At 39.8% G+C, this 21,393-nt stretch overlaps 1 protein-coding gene across 1 annotated transcript in view; it reads right to left on the bottom strand.

The window, feature by feature from the left end:
• Positions 1 to 21,393, bottom strand: part of PKHD1 (PKHD1 ciliary IPT domain containing fibrocystin/polyductin) — a 451,815-nt gene that overhangs the window by 106,320 nt on the left and 324,102 nt on the right. Inside the window, exons 57-59 of the mRNA XM_021691934.1 lie at positions 14,515 to 15,393; positions 13,646 to 13,814; positions 11,702 to 11,859 (exon numbers count right to left, since the gene is read on the bottom strand). Coding sequence (XP_021547609.1) covers positions 11,702 to 11,859; positions 13,646 to 13,814; positions 14,515 to 15,393 — 1,206 coding nt within the window. The remainder of the gene's footprint in view (positions 1 to 11,701; positions 11,860 to 13,645; positions 13,815 to 14,514; positions 15,394 to 21,393) is intronic.

The following is a 21,393-nucleotide window of genomic DNA, read 5'->3' as shown; positions in this document are numbered from 1 at the left end:
GTAAAATAAGCTAGCGTTTGAGCTTCTGCCTTCTAAATCATTCAATGCTATTGTACCGAAAGATAGAACACAGCAATGCAGAATTCTTTCATTATTAAAATTTGAAGAATAGGAACACAGTTTACTATTCAATGAAGTCTGGAAATAATCTGGGGAGATGGAGTAGTGGATGGGGGCAGGGGCAAAAAAAGAAAGAAAAGTAAAGAAAATTAAGAAAAAAGAGAGAGCCAGTATATTATCACAGAAAAAAAGTCATGTAATTTCATTTAGTTACAGCTATTCAAAAATAGTCCCTCTTGTGGAACATTGATATTATCCATCTTCTCATACAATAAAGCATAGAAATGTGAATAGACTTTTCAATAAAGGGTCTTTAACTTGAGTAGTAAAATTCCCAGTCTCAGAAAACCTTGATGCTTTATTGGAGGACTGGTTATTTGAACAGTAGCTCCTACTAATGGCAGATAATTCCGATAAGCTTCTTTCTTTTACTGACTGGGTTATATGCCCAGAACCAATTAGGTGATCTGTGGAATGGTTTCTAATTTTGGGCTTAGTTTCTAATCCAAAGAAATCTAAGTTACATCTAACGACCTATAAAAGTGACTTATAAAAATGAAATTTAACAGAGATTAATAGAGTCTACTACACAGGTTACAAAAAAAAAAAAAAATCAGTTCTCTTTCTTTGAACTTCCAGAACTAAGGAAGAAAGATACCCATATGGTAACCATAGCTACAGGTAGTTATTTAGCCCTCGAAATATGACTAGAGCAACTGAGAACTCAATTTTAAGTTGAATATAATTTAATTACTTATAATTTAAAGTGCATAAATGATTAATTGTTGGAAAATACTTAGGTATATTTGGAACAACTTGTACATGTGAATCTACTTTTTGAATTCCAATCTAGATACACATAAAATATTTCTGATGAAAATGTAGTTTCTGAATTGAGATATGCTATAACTGTGAAGTACAAACAAAATTTCAAATACACAATATGAAAAAATAAATGCAAAATATCTCAATAGTTTTATATTGATTAATCTCAAAATGATAATATTTTTAATATATCAGATTAAAAAACATATATTATTAAATTTAATTCCATTTCTTTTTACTTTTTTTAACCTGTCCACCAAAAAATTTAAATTATACTTGGGGTTTGCATTATTATCTCCATAGGATAATGCTGCCTGGATAGATAATGTTCTAGCTTCTACATTTTGGAAAAATCATCAATAAGTTGAAGAATACCACAAATAAGCCAGTTTAGAAATGAAGACCTAAAAACAACCTGTCATATGTTGACAAACAGAAGGAATTTGGAATTTCTTTGCTTGAAAGAAGCATACTGGGTTATTTTTTTTTTTAAGGATTTTATTTATTTATTTGAGAGAGAGAGAATGAGAGACAGAGAGCACGAGAGGGAAGAGGGTCAGAGGGAGAAGCAGACTCCCTGCCGAGCAAGGAGCCCGATGTAGGACTCGATCCCGGGACTCCAGGATCATGACCTGAGCCGAAGGCAGTCGCTTAACCAACTGAGCCACCCAGGCGCCCGCATACTGGGTTATTATAAGATCATTGTTTTACTGGTTTGGATATGTAAAAGGCTGTAATATGGAAAGAATTAAACCTGTACTCTCACACCAAAAGGCAAACTAGGTCATGGGTGATGGAAATCATGGAAAGAATCCTAACAATTAAAATTATTCAAAATATATTAGGTAGCCCTGGAAGGGAGTGAATTCCCACTTCCTGAGAAAGTTAAAGGTAGAGACCATCTATGGACTGAATGAAAAGGGGAACATAATAACCTTCAAGGAACCATCCAAACTAAACATCCTGTAATCTTAGTTCTTTCCAATTGGCATGTATCCCTACAAACTAATGAATTAATATGAGCCAGTATTTCCCAAAATGCATTCTGAAGTACACTAATTCCAACGGACACTAATGTGTAGTATGAATAAGTATTCACTAGTTAAGAAGTTTGAGAAATACCGGATAACACAAATTTAAATAGCATTTTTAAATTTAATTGCAGAACTTATCAGAACCCTTAATATCTTAATGTACATGATAAATCTCCAAAATGGGAATAGTCAGAGTTTTCAAAATTTAGCCATGGACCACATTTTGCACCATCTCCTGAGATGAGTGAATAGGGAACATTCTTTGAGAAAGCTAATACAAAGTATATATTAAATAAATCTGTAAGATTTACTTTGTGGAACAGTTGACTGGCAACCTAAACTGGAATTCTTGACTTTTTTACTCATTCATTCACCCATTTACTCATTTATTCCCTCATTCAGCAAACATTTACTGAGCATATATTATGTTCCAGGGATTATACTAAAAATTCAAGGATCTTTGTCATCAAGGTATTCACAGTCTGGTGAGATGACAGGCTTGAAAGATGATGGCAGGAGAGCATCAGATGTGCTATGGTAGAATTCAGGGATAGGCAGAGCAAGGGCACAAAGAGCCAGAGCCCCAGGTGCATCTGGAAACCCAGGAGCATTCCACAGGGGAGCAGCCACACTGCAACACATTGTCTGCACTTCGAAATATCCTCTTTGCCTGGCTTCCTTCATACATGCTTGTCAAAGCTTTACCTGATGCTCTAGGCTCATGGCAAATTCCATTTCCTTTCTAGGGCCTTTGTCTAGATCCCCAGGTATACGTGGACTCTCCAGGGTATTTTGTGCCAATTTTATATTAACTCATTGTCTCCATCTCGTAGCCTGCCCCTGCCCCCCACATCCATGCACGAGGGAAAGGATGGCTTCTTACCTACCTCGCTGTGTCCTATATAGGATACCCCAACAGTACAGAGTGCCTTGCTCTCACTGGACTCTCAAGAAACATCTAAGTTGGGGGGAAAAAAAAAAACTTACCTCAATTTATTGGGAGAAAGGGGAAGCTACAGAAAAATTACCATAATAAAGTTTTTAAAGATTTTATTTATTTATTTGAGAAAAAAAAGAGAATGAGCAGTGGGGAGGGACAGAGGGAGAGAGAGAGAGAAGATTCCTTGCTGAGCAGGGAGCCCAATGCGGGGCTCGATCCCAGAACTGGGAGATCACGACCTGAGCGGAAGGCAGACGCTTAACTGACTGAGCCACCCAGGGGCCCGACCATAATATTTTTGAGTTCATGACCAAAGTTTCTACTTCATACTGCTCTATTGTTGTCACACAACTGCCAGGGGTTAACATTGGCAAAATGCCAGAGTCTGTTTCCCTCGTACACAGGAAATGGCTATATACATACGAAGAAGAGGAAGTAAGTGAGGCTGTTTTGTGGTCATTATTACCATCGTCTTTCGAAAACGTTATAGTAATTGACAGTTATTTTTTAAAATATAAAAATCGATTTGCTACCACGTAAGATGGAAAAATGTCAATTCTTTAAGAAATATCTCTCGGTGCAGCTCCCCACCAGATGATTTAGACCACATGATGATAATTATCTAGAAGTGGTTCCAAGCCCAGATTTTGGAATTGGACAAATATAGATTTAAATCTTGGTTCTGCACAGTCTAGCTGCGGGACCATGAAAAATTAGTTAGCTTCTCTAAACCCCTATTTCTTCGAATGCTGAAAAGGGATAACAATCCCTACATGTCAAGGTTGTTGAAAGGATAAATGGGAGTATTTATAAACCACTTAGCATAATGCCTGGCACATGGAATATGCTAGATAAATGGTAACTATTATTATTGCTAGTTGGGGTGGATAATTGCTGGAATAATTGCACAGTCTCCGTTTGCTTTGTTCTGTGTAGACAGGACTCTGTGTGAGAAAGGCTGATAGATCTAAGAGAGCTAATACTGGAGAATGTAGAGAAAAAAGGAAAAAAACCTTAGCAAGAGGGTACCACGTACAGCATCGCACATAGTGTGAAAAACACGGGTTCAGTCCTGAATCTTCTATTAATTAGTTTATGGCTTGGCCAAGTTACCTAATATCTCTACATCAGTTTCCACAGCTATAACAGGTAGGGAATAAGAGTATCTACCTCATAGGATATATTCTGTTGATGGGATTACATGAAATAATTCATGTGAAAGTCTTAGCACAAACTCAGAAACATGATGGATATTCCACAAGTATTAGCTGTTAACAGAAGATTTGAGGATTAAGGCAATCTCAGGAAGAATAAAGTGTCCAGATTGAGGAGAGGCAACAGAAATTATTCCCATGGCTCATATGCCTTCTCACATCATCCTTTACAAATCACACACAAAAAGCATTCCAACTCACACTCTGGACAATTTCAAAACACAATCCACCACGGTTATGCCATTCATGGCCTAGAGACGGGACAAGTCATGCGGGAGATAGAGAATCAGGTGAAGGAAAGGTGCTCTTTCGGCTCACAAAGGATCATGGAAAGCTTTGCCCTCTTCTGCTTGGGAGAAAAATCCCTGCAGCCACGCATCCCAAAGATTCTAATATTTTCTGAGACTGTGCTTTTATATTTTAATACCCTGACATCTGGAATCCTAAAAGTCTAATGTTTAACCATAAATATCTGCTGAGATTAAAGAGCTATATACCAAGTTTCAATCTTTGGGGCCTATAATTGCTTGGGAAAAGAGAATGGTATTTTCCCCTCTAGCTAGAAGAAAAAGACCTCTGCAAGCACAGATATTGGCAGACAAACCGTTTCCTCTCTCCATTCTGTCCCCTCATTTTCTCCCTCCCTCTTCCTTCTCCCATTTTATAATACCATCTTGCTGTCATTCCCAGGACAAATGGGAAGAAAGAGAAGCCTAGAAAGCTTAAAGAAAAGACGCATTTCGAGATCTAGCAACAAAGAGTTGAGAAAATGCTCGCCCCTCCGTCTGCAAGCAGCTGAGCGTATGTCTCCCTGTTGCTGGAGCTTTCCCATTATTCAGCTGGAAACCACTTCATCACTCCATGGGCTGACAGTAAAATGCCAGCTTTATTTTCTTTTTTATCAACCTCATCTTTTATTTTTGATTTGAGGTCAGTCACTTTTAAGGTCTCCATAATGGTTTATAACTTTCTCAAGAAGCGACCAAGAAGGAACACCACTTGAAAAATGTTTCTTACCCTTTTGTGGCAAAGAATGGGAAACTCTCACCTGCCCCGAAGATGGATTTGGTCAGAAGTCCTGGTCAGACCACAGTACTTTGCTGGGAATGACGTCAAGGAAAGTGTGGGAAAAGCTTATCATGAGTTTAGGTTTTTAATATAATGATTCAATGTAGAATTTAAAAAATAAACTTAGCATTGAACTCATTTTTATCCAATGCTTCATTATTAAAGTGACAGTTTGAAGTCATTCAAGTCACTTTAGTACTAGCAAAAATAATCTACATTAAAAAAAGTTTAATATATTCTTATTATTCGAAGACTTAATTTAGATTGTGAAGACTCCTATATCTTTTTAGTTCATGTTCTATTCCCTTTCAGAAATATATCCAGTGTGTGTATAAGCAAGTATATTTATGCCTATGGTATTTGGCACAGGGAGCAAATTCTGGATTTTTCATGAAAAATTGAGACTGCTCACTTTTTAAATTAAAAATATTGTCTTCATAACATCCTGTCTGTTTACATCAAAGGAAGCATATTACTCTATAGTTAGTGATTCTCAAACCTTAACACAACAGAATCACTTGGGGAGGTTGTGTGTATGAATGAATGTGTATCTGTGTATATGTGTGTTTAAACACAAAGGCCTGGGCCTCACATACACCTATTCACTCAAAATACCCCCCCAACATGCAAATGAATGTTTACTGTCCTAGATAATACTGATGATAAGTCAGCTACAGAAGCCACTGCCCTAAGCACATCAAATTTACCTCCTCAATTGAAAAATCTTTGGCAAGAAACAGGGTATTTTGTTTTGTTTTGTTTGTTTTTGTTTGTTTTAAAATTTCCAGGCCATTGAGGACCAATTTATATAATTTTAAAAATATAAATTATCTGACCAATTAGACATACAAAATAAAAGCCCCAGATTTTCTTTATTAGAGTCAACAGACATAAAATTACTGTCAAGTTGCTATGTTTCTAAGCGACCGATTCATGTCATTATCTCATTATAGACGAGCGCAAGACTTTGCGGGCCAGCACGCGTCAGCAGACCACCTGTGGGGTGGTGCATCCCTAAGCCCCCCTTAGCTTTAGCTGCCTAACTGCACTGCCTGCTCCCAGTCTGACTCCCACTCCCTATCCATTCATTCCACGGCTGCATGTACTATCTTTTCAGAGAGTGAACATCATCCTCCAACATGCATCCTCCAACATCATCTTATCAAATTTTCCTGGCCTGGGAAGGAGCTGACTCCTGGCTACCTGCAACTACTCCTGTTCCCATTAATTACACACCGGGAGCACTGATCACCTTTCCACCCACCCTCAGACACGCTGAAGCCTCTGTCTCAGAGCCTCTGTTCTGGCTGCTCTCTGTCCCTAGAAGGCTCCTCCCTCTGCTCCGAGCAGTGGCCCCTTGCCCCTCATTCAGGTCTCGTTGGAAATGTAACTCTGTTTCAAATAGCAACTCTCTTATCTACACCTGCGTGCACACAGGCACAACCTTCAATCTACCACTCTAACCCAAAACCCTATACTATTTTCTTCGTACCTCCCATCACTATTGGAATATTTTTATTTGTTTATATATCTCTCTCCACTGGAACATAAGCCTGATGAAAGCAGGAGCATTGTCTTTTTCACAACTGGAGCTCCCATCCTTAGAAGGCTTCGTAGACCGTAGGTGGCCAAAATGCATTTGCACAATGAATGAAAATGCCAACTTCAGCATGCGGCATGCAAAAGCTGCTCAAGGAGGGCCGCCTCCATGTCACCCCCCTTCTACTCTCTACAGCATGGCTCAGAAATCGTAAAATGATGTTGAAAGTAAAGCTCTGACTTCTTCCAGTCTTCTCTCGACCACACAGGTACTCCACATGTATAAACTGGTCTGGGAGGTAAAGCCACCCATTTGTAGTCTGGGACAGACTGGAAATGACTAAGAAGCCAGAGTGGGATGCTCTGGCACCTGTCTAGTCCCACCTGAATGGGATACACATTTCAAGACTTGGTTTTTCTCCATGATTTTGTATCTTCAGATCATCAGCTGCTTCCATAATCAAAAGAAATCCCTTCCAGAATAAAATGCAAATGGTTCTCAGAGGATCTCCCGCTTGCAATTAGCTGCCTTGCACTCTATTGCCATGCATGTTTCAAAGTTGGCTGCAAACGCAAACTTACAGGTAAGTACAAATCAAAATTAACAGCTCACTTTTCCCCTGGCTACACACCCTGCATCACAGAGAGAGCAAAACCCACTGGCACAGTATTCCTTATAGCTGATCCACATGGATAATTTTTGCTTCTAATGCTAGAGTATATGACAATATGCCGAGACCTGTGGATATCTGTCTGGGTTGGTAGCTCCGCTGTGAACTTATATGTGCAAATACAATCTGTATTTTTCAAATTAAAAATAATCCTCAAAGCCAAGGGACTCCAAGCTGTTTATTAATAGATTTGAGACAGAACGTAAGGGTGTGTCACATTCAATGCCACTTGGAAAAAATATGAGAATTGGTTCCAGTGGTCTCCATTTTAATCTCTGCTGCACTCCTCTTCCTGTTCTACAGAATATTATAGATTCTTGTCTTGAAGGGGAAAAATATAAAATAGACACTCCTTCTCTTCAGATTAAATTTGTGCTTTTCTCATCTATCAGATTGTGTACAGGAATTGGAAAGTGGCATACAAGAGAATGGTTTAAAAAATAAAAAGGGATGGGGCGCCTGGGTGGCTCAGTCAGTTAAACGTCTGCCTTCAGCTCAGGTCATGATCCTGGGGTCCTGGGATTGAGCCCCACACCGGGCTCCCTGCTCAGCGGGGAGCCTGCTTCTCCCTCTCCAGCTTCCCGCCCCCTGCTTGTGTTCCCTCTCTTGCTGTCTCTCTCTGTCAAATAAATAAATAAAATTTTTTAAAATAAATAAATAAGAAATAAAAAGGGACATGAATTAGGGAAGGAGGATCTATTCATATTTTGGAAGTCAAAGGAAAACTGTACAATCCTGTCAGCACCTGGAAGACACCATTTATACTCTGTGCTGTCTCCTTCATTGCAAGAAGATACAGGTTGTATTTTTAGTGCAGTAAACAGCAGGTTCTACTGTGGGAATCCTTGTAGTTGGTACCTATAGCAAGCTCATTTAAAATGTTATAAAGCTTTAAAACATCAGGAGTTGAAAGCAGTCAGTCACATACTCTTTCCTATATACATTCAACCACATATACACACACAGGCACACACACAAACACACACTACCAATTATGCTTGTCCACACACTGACAGTAAGTGGGATGTTCTACTGTAATATCTGCTGGAGTTTTACCATTGAATCAGATTTCACAACCACATCAGAGAGTTAAGAAAAATAAAATATACATCGAGCCGCAAGAGCATGTTTATGCCTAACCAGTATATTTATACCACATGGTAAGCAACTATCTGAGTTCATCCAACCACCCCATTACTTACACATGGAGTATTTTTTTAAGATTTTTTAATTTTATTCGAGAGAGAGAGAGCATGCACAAGGTGGGGGGGGGGGGGAGGAGCAGAGGGAGACAGAGAAGAAGACTCCCCGCGGAGCAGGGAACCCGAGGTGTGGCTTGATCCCAGGACCCCAGGATCATGACCTGAGCCAAAGGCAGACGCTTAACAGTCTGAGCCACACAGGCTCCCTACACATGGAGTATTTGATCACCATTTTAGAGCTCCTGTTTGTACCAGACATTTTCAACGCCACAGCCATATGTTTTTAGCACTCACCTTCACACACCAAAGACTGCTGGTAGAACCTACCACTTCCTTCTAAGAAAGGTTTGTTCCTGGCCACAGGAAAGAAGAGAGTTGGCCTTTGTTCAGGGAAAGCCAAGAGGCTAGAGAGTTAATGTCCAGAAGCATCCTTCAGCCAATGACAAGCAGGGATTTGAATATAAACACCTTAGCTTCTTCATAGCTTAGCAGGGATATGTTTAGGTCATGTGCCCAGGGTCTCCTGGAGCTCCCCCCAAGACTTGAGCTCTAGCTGTCCACAGCAGAAACCAGTTTGAGTCCATCCTTCCTGGCTTCACCTCTTTCCCTGTCTTACTTCCCCACTTCTCTCTACTTTCCATGCTTACCCCTTCCCATAAACTACTAGAGTCTAAGCCTTATATCAATGTCTGTCTCTGGAGCAACCCAAACTAAGACACTCTTCAGTCCTTACTATTTTCTGAAATATAATTTCCATTAAATACTCTGGAACACACGTCCCTTGGTACTGATTCTACAGCAATGAGGTCCTCACCAAAAACCACAAGTGTAGAAAACCCTCACAATTATGCCTGTACTTTGTTTGAAAGTAGGATCTTTTCTCCATGGCATAAACACCTATAACAGTGGGATGACTCTTAACACCAACAGGGTAACTTACTATAGAAAGCTATCTGAATAGATATAGTGGCAAATGAGAGAGTAGCTGCCTATCTTTTTTTCGTTTACTATTCTGCACGTATTTTTCTCAATATATACTTTCCGTGCATTTTATTCCTCTGTGCAAAAATGTATTTGTTGTTATATTCAACAGATATGACCAACATATCAAAATGAATATTTACTTAGCATGTTCCACGCACTCAGCACTGACTTTTTAAAACCTATATTGTAGTCCCCACAGCATGTCATCCTGTTGCAAAGATAAGCCTTCAACCTATGAAAATATTTAAGAGAAATGTGAAAAAGTAGTGAAGCATGAAATCGTATGGTAATTAAAAGACTTACGTAGAAACTTCTGTAAATACCAAATGTTAAAATAGCAGTGGTTCAAATGGAAGTAAGGTGGCAACAAGGAAGAAGAGACCTAGGAAAGTCTTGGTTCCAAATTTCCTATTATGGGTAAATCCTTAAACCCGTGACCTAAATTGAAGCCTCAGTTTCTTCTGTACGTTCTCAAATGGTTTGGGGCAAGCAGCATTAATACTCTCCTTGGCTATCAACAATTCATTCACTTGATCAACCCAACAACTACTCTTTGTTGAGCATTCCCCAAATATATAACAACGAACAGGACAAAACTCTTGCCCTCACTAAGTTTGCACTTTAAAAAGCAAACAATAAATCAACCAGTAAACAAGGGTCTTTACAACATAATTTTAAATAGTGGAACTCTAACAAAAAATAAAGCAGGCATAGTAGAGCTAGAAAAGAATGGGGGCATAATTCTTTTGGACCCGGTGACCAGGGATGGCTTCTCTGAGAAGCTATCATTTGAACAGAAGGAGCCAGGTCTGCAAAGAAATGAGAACAGGAGATTTCAGGCAAAGGAAACAGCCAATGCAAAGGCAAGCCCTGGGGTAGGAATAAGCTTAGCATGTTAAAGAAAACATATGACCATGATGAATAGGTAAAAAGGGTGTCACAGGTAGTCAGGGACCAGGTACTACAAGACTTATAGCCTTGTAGTTTGGATTTCATTCCAGGGGAATGGAAAACAATTGGAAAGTTGAAAAGATCACTGTGGCTGCCATGTGAAAAACAGATTGTGGGGTATAAGAACAGAAGAAAGAAGATCAAATTAGGAGGCTATTCCATTCCCTTGTTGGGTGAGAGATGATGATGGTTTACAAGCGAGAGCATTTATATCAGAAAAAGGAATAAAGTTTCGCTCCTAGATTTTGCATGATGATACCAATTATGGAGGTAGGGTCAACTAGGCAAGAAGCAGGCTGGGGATGCAGGCAGAGCTCAAGAATCCATCTGGGGTATGTTGAGTCTGAAATGCCGATTGTACTTCCCAATGGAGTCAGTTGGATATACCAGACCAAAGTTCAGGGCTGGGGATATAAACTAGAAGTCATCAGCAGTAGAAGATATTTCAACCTTGGACTTAGCAAGATTAGGGAGAGAACCAAAGAGATCTGAGAACACAGACCTGGAACATTCATTCACTTAGAACTTAAAAAGGGAAAAGGAGACTAGAAGAGAAGTATGGAAAGAATCAACCACTGAAACAGAAAGAAAGCTGGGGAAATTCTTTAGATTTATGAGCAACAGTTTCCACCTGAACTCAAACAGAAACTCAGAATCCCATTGTTTGTGGACATAGAAAGATGATGATCTCTCTGGGGTTCCAGCTATTAAAACTGATCCCTAAATGGGGTCTGGTTGCATAAGCAAGAAGAAGGAATTTTGAGTACAGCCCTCGGGGGACAATGAACAGATAGAGGAAAGGAAGGAAGCTACAGGACATCTACTCCACCACCCTCCCCAGAGTGAGAGCCTTTCTGTCTGTCCAGAGGGAAGAGAAATGTTGACGCGGATGGCAGAGGAGCAGGTTCCCTGGCTGACTGGAGTGCTGCTCCAGGTGCAGGTGAGCATGCTAGTGAGAGGATGTTCGCACTTGGGCACAGAGCTGCGTGTTGGGAATCTGCGCATTATACAGAGACATAAGCGATCTCATGGAGCGAATCACCATGCTGTCATGGCATTGCTTAATCCCTCAGTGTTCCTGTGATAGCACAGACTCCAACTGGAACTCAATTCCTCTCCTGGCTCTTTTGTTCCCACTAGATGACCCAGCCAAACCAGCTCCTTCACATGCATCCTCCCTCTGCTGGAGGCATCAAGTTCAGATATAACCAACCTGTGTTGAAGAAGGATCCAGTCCACTCTGCCTCCGTTTTAGGAAATACAGACACTGGTGGAGGCAGACCCAGGGCTCTCCCATCCAGATCCTTAAAGAGGTATTTTCTTGGATCTTCACAATCTGATTCAGGGCAGACCAGCATTCCTAAACCTTTCCTGTGAAGACAGACAGAAAGCAACCCTCTCATTCCATGATAAGCAACACAAAGAAAACAGATATTGGTAGAGCTGACATGAAAAAAGAAATTCGGGATGCCTTGGTGGCTCAGTCGGTTAAGTGTCTGAGTCTTGGTTTTGACTCAAGTCATGATCTCAGGGTCTTGACATCGAGCCTCACGTCAGGCTCCACACTCAGGGTGGAGTCTGCTTGTCCCTCTCCCCCTGCCCCTCCCCCCCAAATAAACAAATAAATAAAATCTTAGAAAAAAGAGAAAAAGAAATTCAACAGGATTTTATTACTAATAATGTGCTACACAAATACAAAATAAAACTCTATAGAAAATGTTATTTCCCCATTATATGGGCAAAAAGAAAGACATTCTTATAACCAAATATTCTAGATACCTGAATATATAATCTTTGCTTCAATTGCTAATTTTGTAAGAAGCAAGATAAAATAAAATGCTCCTTCCTCTAATATCTACTGAACATAATGTAATCATTTCTTTATGAAACTTTGGGGCCTTGCAGGACTTTAAAATTATTATTATAAATATCAATTCTATTTGTGCTATATACAAAGTAAAAATACATATTTTCATTCAACAAATATTTATTGAAAGCCTACATTTATATGTTGGGGAATACAGTGGTGATAAAGACAGACACGGTTCCTATACTTTCAGAATTGAGAGTCAGGTGGGTTATATAAACAAGTTATAAACAATTATAGCATTGAATTATAGAGCATTTATTTGATTTCCCCTGGTCTAATAATTTTAGGTACCACTGGTAATAATATTAAATATTTATTGTATGCCAACTATGTGTCAGGTATTAATAATACAAAGAATCAGATGCTAATATCATTTAGCTTTATAACTATTTCATCCCATAAGTAAGACATGAACCTAAGGAAAATTGGGCAGGAGAAAAAATGACAGAATAAAACAAATTGCAAAGCTCATAATGTTTAGGTACCAAAAAAAAAAATAGGCTCACGGATGGGCATTAAAAAGAGATTGGTGTTGGGCCAAACATATTAACTTTCTAATTAGGGCAAGTTTTCCTGATTCTTTTCTTTCAGCTAAAGGAGTTTTCCCCAATGTTGTGGGGAAAAGAAAGTAACCCATTATCCCTGCTCTTAACCTCCCCACTCCCTTTTATGACAAAAAGAATGCCTCATCTAGTTTTCATATCCCTGTCTAAAAGTTCCAGATCGTATGTTCAAGAACAGTAGTTACACAGGGTCTGAGTGCCAGTATCTAAGCCACTTCACTCAGTGCAGGGATTTCTGACAACAGAAATCCTTTGACCTCCTAGTCCCTGCACAAGGGCTCCTGAGCCTGCTTCTGAAAACTAGTGACACCATACTCCATGGAAGATTCAAGAATTAGGGTAAATATTTTTCCAGTGATTTTGAAAACACCCCAAAGAAGTATCTCTAATAAAGATAAAACAATGAAACAACAATAGTAAAATTAGCATTCTATCACTTTTGCTCTCTTTTTTAGCCAGAAAAAGTCACATGGCTGAGCCCAAATTCAAGAGGGAAATAGAGCCTCTGCCTCTGCTATAGGAGAGATTGCAAAAATCTTATTTCGAAGGGCATGAACATAGGGTAAAGAACTCGAGCCATTCAATCAATCTACCATATCTTTCCAGAAAACTTATTTCTATTTACATTGATGATCTTATTCTTTTCTTTTAAACATGCTTAAGGATTTGAGGAATTGCCAAATACTTCATAAACATGGCTTATTATAAATACTAAAACTGGTACCTAGCTTGTAAAGGAGGAAAATAGAACTTGTTTTTATCTTTGATCTTTAGCATCCTGGTCCTCTCTGCTGTTATTGGATGCATGATCCCAGTGCTCTCCACATTTGGCAGGATGCAGACATCTAGGTCATCACTATAGCAACTCTTCACAAAACTAGAAAAGGTGACATCTGAAAAAAATTTAAGATATCATAACATTGGATCATAGAACCTACCAACCACAAATACAGAATACAGAACTAAATATTCTTATACCAATGCATATCTAGGAGTAAATTTAAGCCATCCATGGTAGTTCCAGGAGTTAACATAAATCCCAATTTAAAATATCAGTAGTTCTTCCAGACATGGACATTGTATGCAAAAGAGAAGAGTATTCCAACACATTAAAGTCTTAAGAGCAATACTTTTCATCAAAGTTTTGATCATGATCCAGTGGGAGTGAGTACAATAGTACCAAAGAGATCTGATGGAAGATTAACATCATAGGTTATGTTTATAACTGGTTCTAATCCAGGTTACCCTATCACCTACTAACCAACTTGGGTTAGCACAATTTCTGCATCTGTTTTCTCCTTTTTATAATAGGAAAAAGAACATCTACCTAGAGAATTGTCATATAATCAAATTAAATAATCACTGGGAAAGGTCTTCAACATAAATAAAGCAATGACTTTTTAAGGAGCCACTCACTGTCATTATAAACCACCACTGTGCTCATCAATAGCCAGCAGGTTATCAAGTGGACAGTAACCACTGGACTACATTGTACCCTCTTGCTGATATAATTTCTGAACGCTATTGAAGATCCTACGCACAGATGTATGAAGATCCTAAGCACTACACTGCTTGGAAGCTAAAACCTCCTACCTTGAAGTTTCATCATTCCTGAAATTAAATGGCCATTCCTCACTCTGTGCCATGGCTCCTGAGGCCACCGATTTGGTTCTGAGGTGAATACAGGCCACAAAATACCAACTCGGCCCCCTCTTGGATTGGAAGGAGCACGATCTCTTGATGTCATGTTGGCAGAGCGAGGCTTAACTCTGTCCTGAATGCAGTCAAAAGAGGAGCTCGTGGCCACAATGACTGAATTCCTAAGTACAACTTGTACATTTTCAATGTGACCCTGTGGAGCAGAAGACACATACACTGCTGCCAAGAGACCAATAGTATTATCCACCAGAGTGATGTCCTCTAGCTCCACACTGTTCTCCGCATGCAGCATGGCGCCATAGTCAAAGTTCTTGAAAGCCAAGAAGCCAGAGATACCAGTACAGTTGTCAAGCCCATTTTCCTTGTAGAGATGAAGGCCATGAAGGCTTGAGTGGGCCACATTGTCAGACCAGCGAGCTTCAGGAGAGGAACACCTGTGGCCTCGGATGTGAAAGCCAAGTCGCTCCGATCCTGCCACAACATTGCCATAGAGGCTGATGTCCCTTGCCTGGTTCACTTTGATTCCTGCCACCCACACGGTGGACCATGCTGACTGTGTCATCAGAACCACAAGGTTATTAGAGAGAGAAAAGTTCTGACCCTCCAAGTCGATGCCATGGCCAACTGTGCCAAACACTAGATTGTCCTTTAAAATGATCCCGTGACTGGCAGCCACACGAATGCCCCCACTGCAGCTCTGGTGCAGAGTGGACGATATTATCCAGGATCCTGCCGACGCATTAGTGAGTTCAATGGCTGAATACAATGGTGACCCAAAGTTCTGAATTTCCACATTTGAAAATTGAAGGACACCTGCAAACAAAATGCAGATCATCAGGTACTTTCTCCTGCCCTACAGAAGGTAGAAGGATGGCCCATTTATGGGCATTAGGAGATGCAGAAAATTTTTTTAATGTAATAGTTTATTCTCAATACCAGCACTGTATTTCACACAATGAGTCTCACTAACAACATATGCATCACCCGAAATATCACATGAATGCTTGCCAAGGTTTCATGTGCAGTCTGAAGAGTCTGGCAATAGGATGGGGGAGAGGAAAGACAGATAGGGAAGAGAGATAGGCTTTGGAGATGAGCACATTAGCTGGCAGATTCCATGTATTTTTCTGCTGAGCTGGTCAAGGATCTGGAAGAGAACGAAGGAAGTACGGGTTCCTGGCCACTCACCTCAATGCTGTGTCTCCTCTCAGCGATCCCATGTGAAAGGTCTATTGCCATCCTCACAAAGATATTACAAGAAGGAATATAATGGTCAATTATATAAAACATATTTTTAAATCACTTTAAAGACCCCATAAAGTCTTTTCTGTATTTTTATCCCAGCCACACTGTGGTCCCTGTCTCATTTTCACAATAAAAAGATTCTCTACATCTTCTACATCAGGAGAGGATAGTGAATTATTTAGTCTTACCGAGGAATTTTTTGGTATTAATTTAAGTAGATACTTCAAAAATACAGTATGAACTACAGCCACTAGATTGATTTAAAAATATAATGAGCACTAATATGTCAATGTATATACTCTCAGTAAAATAGATGAAAACACGATTATAGAAAAAAATGAGGTGAATTAATAACTTTTGCACCTACCTCTCATATAGTGCTCATTAGGTACCAGGCACTGTTCTAAGTCATATCTCAATAATGCATGGGTGTTTTTGTATATATGTGTGTGTGTGTGTGTGTGTGTGTATATATTTAAACTCTTAACTTCACAAAAATTCTACGAGGTGGGTACAATTATCATCCCCATTTTACAGATAAGGAAACTGAGGTAGAGAAGGTTTAAGTAACACACTACACTTGGGACGTAGGCAAATGTATAGAGGATGTACTATTAACCCCCACGGAGGCACACTGTGGGGAGTGGGAGACGTGGTGGAATAAAAGGAGCAGCCTTGCATTGGGGTTCAGGTGACTGCACTACAGCTAGCGTGCCCAGAATTAGTCATGTGCCCTTAGCTGCATAGGTCACAACTTTATCCCTCACGTTACTTCTTTCTTCTTTTTCCTTTTTCTTTTTTTTAAGATTTATTTATTTACTTGAGAGAGAGAGAGAAAGAGCATGAGCAGGAGGGGCAGAGGGAGAGAGAATCCCAAGCAGGCTCCTTGCTGAGTGTGAAGCCTGATGTGGGGCTTGATCCCAGGACCTTGAGATCACGACCTGAGCCAAAACCAAGAGTTGGACGCTTAACTGACTAAGCCACCCAGGCGCCCCTTTTTTCTTTCTTTTTCTAAAGGTACTGCCAAAGATGAACTATAAAGTTATTTTTCTCAGTAAAATTGGAGGGAGCTATAGTGTTTCAGTAATAGTATTTAAAGTTCAAAAGTAGTTCAGCCTAAACCCTCCACCTTCCCCACTCCCTTTTCACAGAGGAGAAACTAACATCCGGCTGCCATGGAGGACCAAAGCATGGTCTGGAGGACAGATGAAGTGAAAGATGATGTATGTGGAATGCCTGGGTGGCTTAGTCAGTGGAGCGTCTGCCTTCAGCGCAGGTCATGATCTCGGGGTCCTAGGGTTAAGTCCCACCTAGGGCTCCTTGCTGAGTGAGGAGCCTGCTTCTCCCTCTACCCCTCCCCTTGCTTGTGCTCTCTCTCTCTCTGACAAATAAATAAATAAAACCTTAAAAAAAAAAAAAAAAGATGATGTATGTCTTTCTGGGGTTCCTGGGTGGCTCAGTTGGTTAGGTGGCCAACTATTGACTTTGGCTCAGGTCATGGTCTGGGGTCCTGGGTTCGAGCCCCACGTGGGGCTCTGTGCTCAGTGGGGAGTCTGCTTGAGAGTCTCTCCCCGATCCTCTCCTTCTGCCCCTCCCCCACTCATGTTTTCTCTCTCTCTAAAGTAAATAAATCTTTAAAAAAAAAAAAAAAAGACCATGTATGTCTTTCTTTGTAACCAGGTGATAGGATTCCAATATATCTAAATTTATCAAATGACACTGATTAAGGAGGCACTGGTAGATGGTATAGAAATATTCACTGAATGATAAAACATCCAAAAACTATTTCTCTGGTGGTAACATTTTTGACAGTTCCCTCACCAATAGCACACAGCTGAAAGGGCTGTTGAACCTGTCTCCATAAGACAGTGGCCCAAAGGACACCAAATGCTAGATTCCGCACATAACTAGCTTATTTTATAGAGTAGAAAGTGGTTCTAGAATCTCAGGCAAGGCAATATATCAGTATTATTTTAATTTGTGGGGGGTTTTTTGTTTTTTTTTTAAAGATTTTATTTATTTATTTGAGAGAGAGAATAAGATAGAGAGAGCATGAGAGGGGGGAGGGTCAGAGGGAGAAGCAGACTCCCTGCCGAGCAGGGAGCCCGATGCGGGACTCGATCCCGGGACTCCAGGATCATGACCTGAGCCGAAGGCAGTTGCTTAACCAACTGAGCTACCCAGGCGCCCTAATTTGTGGTTTTTTTTATGTCTTATACTTACATGGTTATAATTCATAGTTTTAAATCATACAATATCTTTTTACTCGTGTGCATATTAACCAGTGGCTGAAAGCTAATGGATGAAAGACCTCAATGTGAGACAGGAATCCATCAAAATCCTAGAGGAGAACATAAGCAGTAACCTCTTTGATATCAGCCACAGCAACTTCTTTCAAGATACATCTCCAAAAGCTAGTGAAACAAAAGCAAAAATGAATTTTTGGAACTTCATCAAGATAAAAAGCTTCTGCACAGCAAAGGAAACAATCAACAAAACAAAGAGGCAACCCACAGAATGGGAGAAGATATTTGCAAATGACACTACAGATGAAGGTCTGGTATCCAAAATCTATAAAGAACTTCTCAAACTCAACACCCAAAAAACAAATAATCAAGTCAAAAAATGGGCAGAAGATATGAAAAGACACTTCTCTGAAGAAGACATACAAATGGGTAATAGACACATGAAAAAATGTTCATCATCATTAGCCATCAGGGAAATTCAAATCAAAACCACATTGAGATACCACCTTACACCAGTTAGAAAGGCAAAAATGGACAGGAAGAGAAACAACAAATGTTGGAGAGGTCGTGGAGAAAGGGGAACCCTCTTACACTGTTGGTGGGAATGCAAGTTGGTACAGCCACTTTGGAAAACAGTGTGGAGGTTCCTCAAAAAATTAAAAATAGAGCTACCCTATGACCCAGCAACTGCACTCCTGGGTATTTACCCCAAAGACACAGATGTAGTGAAAAGAAGGGCCATATGCACCCCAATGTTCATAGCGGCAATGTCCGCTATAGCCAAACTGTGGAAACAGCCGAGATGCCCTTCAACAGATGAATGGATAAAGAAGATGTGGTCCATAAATACAATGGAATATTACTCAGCCACCAGAAAGGATGAATACCCAACTTTTACATCAACATGGATGGGATTGGAGGAGATTATGCTAAGTGAGATAAGTCAAGCAGAGAAAGTCAATTATCATACGGTTTCACTTATTTGTGGAACATAAGGAATAGCATCGAGGACACTAAGAGAAGGAAGGGAAAAATGATGGGGGGAGGATTTGGAGGGAGAGACGAACCATGAGAGACTATGGACTCTGAGAAACTAACTGAGGGTTTTAGAGGGGAGAGGGGTGGGGGGATGGGTTAGCCCAGTGATGGGTATTAAGGAGGGCACGTACTGCATGGAGCACTGGGTGTTATACGAAAACAATGAATCGTGGATCACTACATCAAAAACTAATGATGTACTGTATGGTGACTAACATAACATAATAAAATTTAAAAATTTTTAAAAAATAGTAAGTACTTAAAATGTCTTGAGCATTTACGTGAAGAATTAAACAAAGATTATGTTCACAACTACTATCCTATTTTTCCTTTTGAAAATCACAATTGTAAGTATAAATGGCTGGATGTTATTGGTCAGAAAAAGAATGACAGGGGCCTCCAATTTAAAAGTAGGAATTGTAAGTCCTGGCCCAATTTTCTATCCTATAATTGTTCAACACCCATAGCTGGCATCCTTGACCTACACCTGCTGATTCTACTTCATCCAGGCTCTGGAGTATATTTACAGAAAAATGCAAGGCTTCTTAATTTAGTGTGGGAAACTGGATTAGATTCTAGAACAGAAAGGGACATTAGTGGAAAAACAGGTAGAATCTGAATAATATCTTGAATTTAGTTAAGAGTAAGGCACCCATGTTAACTTTTTGGTTTTGACAAATGTAGCAGATATGTCAGATATTAACAATAGGGAAGACTGGGCAAAAGGTACACAGGAACTCTCCATACTATGTTTGCCACTCTTCTTGAAGTCTAAAATGATTACAAAATTAAAAATTTATTTAATAAGGGCTTCAGAATCAGACTTGAATTTGAATGTTACCTCTGCCACTTTCTAGCTGGATGACTTTTCTTACTCTTCACTTACTTTCTTTATTCCCATTTATGGAGCACTCAATACATAGCAGTTCCTTTACTAGAAAAATGGTGATGAAAGATGCAACCGTACCCTCAAGTTGTTCACAAGCTCTTAAGTGAGTTTCACACATAAGCAGGCAATTTTATTACAGTTTCCTCATCTATAAAAATGTCTCTCTCACAAAGATATTAGGATTGCATGAGATAAAATAGGCATGAAAATCGGCATTAATCCCAGTCTATAACATCCCTTCCCCCCCGGGATGATTTAAGAAACCCTAGATCAGCAATGCCGGAAATTCAAGACCATGTCAGTCTTGCTGCTCATTCAGTTCTGGCCTGGTGCTAACCTGTCAGAATTGGCTTTCTATTCTGTGATCATGTTCACATGGCCTGCAGTGTCAGTTAAAAGGGACCCTGTCTCATTTCCAGAAGACCAGGACTCAGCCTGTGTCTCAGTCTTCTAAAGCATGGTTTCTCAATCTCAACACTATTGACATTTCAAACCAGAGAATCCTTTCCTGTGGGAGGCTGTCCTTGCTTTGTAGGATTGCAGGATACACTGTAGGCTCTTTAGCATCTACCTACTAGATGCCAAGAAGCTCCCCCAAGCTGTGACAAGCAAAATGTCTCCAGATACTGTCAAATGTCTTTTGGGGGGAGGGGAGGAGCAAAGTCACTTCTGTTGAGGACTCTTGGACACAGAGCCTATGGAAAGAGAGCTTGTTCCATGGGCCAGAAATCCTGAACTTTTGATTTAAGTTCGGTACGTATATTGCCGTTTACCATACTGGTAGAACAGATGTGCCAACAAAAAAGTGTTTCATGCTCAATATATTTGGGAAGTAGTTAGATCCTTTATTCCAGGCCTTCTCAGAGCCTTTATTATATTCAGGTACTCAGTGACCTTCTAAGATGGAGCTACAGTGATATCCTTTCCCGAATTTATTTGACCAGGAAACGATTCTAGAATAATATTTAAGGGATACAAGTTTAAGAACAGGGTCCTAATCAAATAATGTTGCAGCATTCCAAAAAAGTTAAAGCTTGAAAGAAATGAGAAAGATTGAACTGATCCTTAACGTAGTCTAGAATATGGAAATCATTTTTATTTAAATTTATGCTATTAATTTATAGCATGAGCTGAGGCCTACCATCAGATATAGCATGCTACTGGGAAAGAGTAATAGAAATTCAGGAAAGAGATAAAACTCAAGTGGTCATTAAATCATCTATAATTTCAAAGCAGAGGAAATTTCACATCTGCTGAAGATGTTTTCTTTGAGGTAAAAATGTGCATATGTGCTGATCGCTAGTATATTATTTTAACATCACACTGATAATTAAGCACAGATTAGAACTGAAAATTCATAGTTTCTCAGAGCACAAAGGAGCCATCTAATTTGAA

This window comes from Neomonachus schauinslandi, chromosome 8, assembly GCF_002201575.2.
Source record: "Neomonachus schauinslandi chromosome 8, ASM220157v2, whole genome shotgun sequence".
Lineage (NCBI taxonomy): Eukaryota > Metazoa > Chordata > Mammalia > Carnivora > Phocidae > Neomonachus > Neomonachus schauinslandi.
This window is presented reverse-complemented; position numbering and strand designations above follow the sequence as displayed.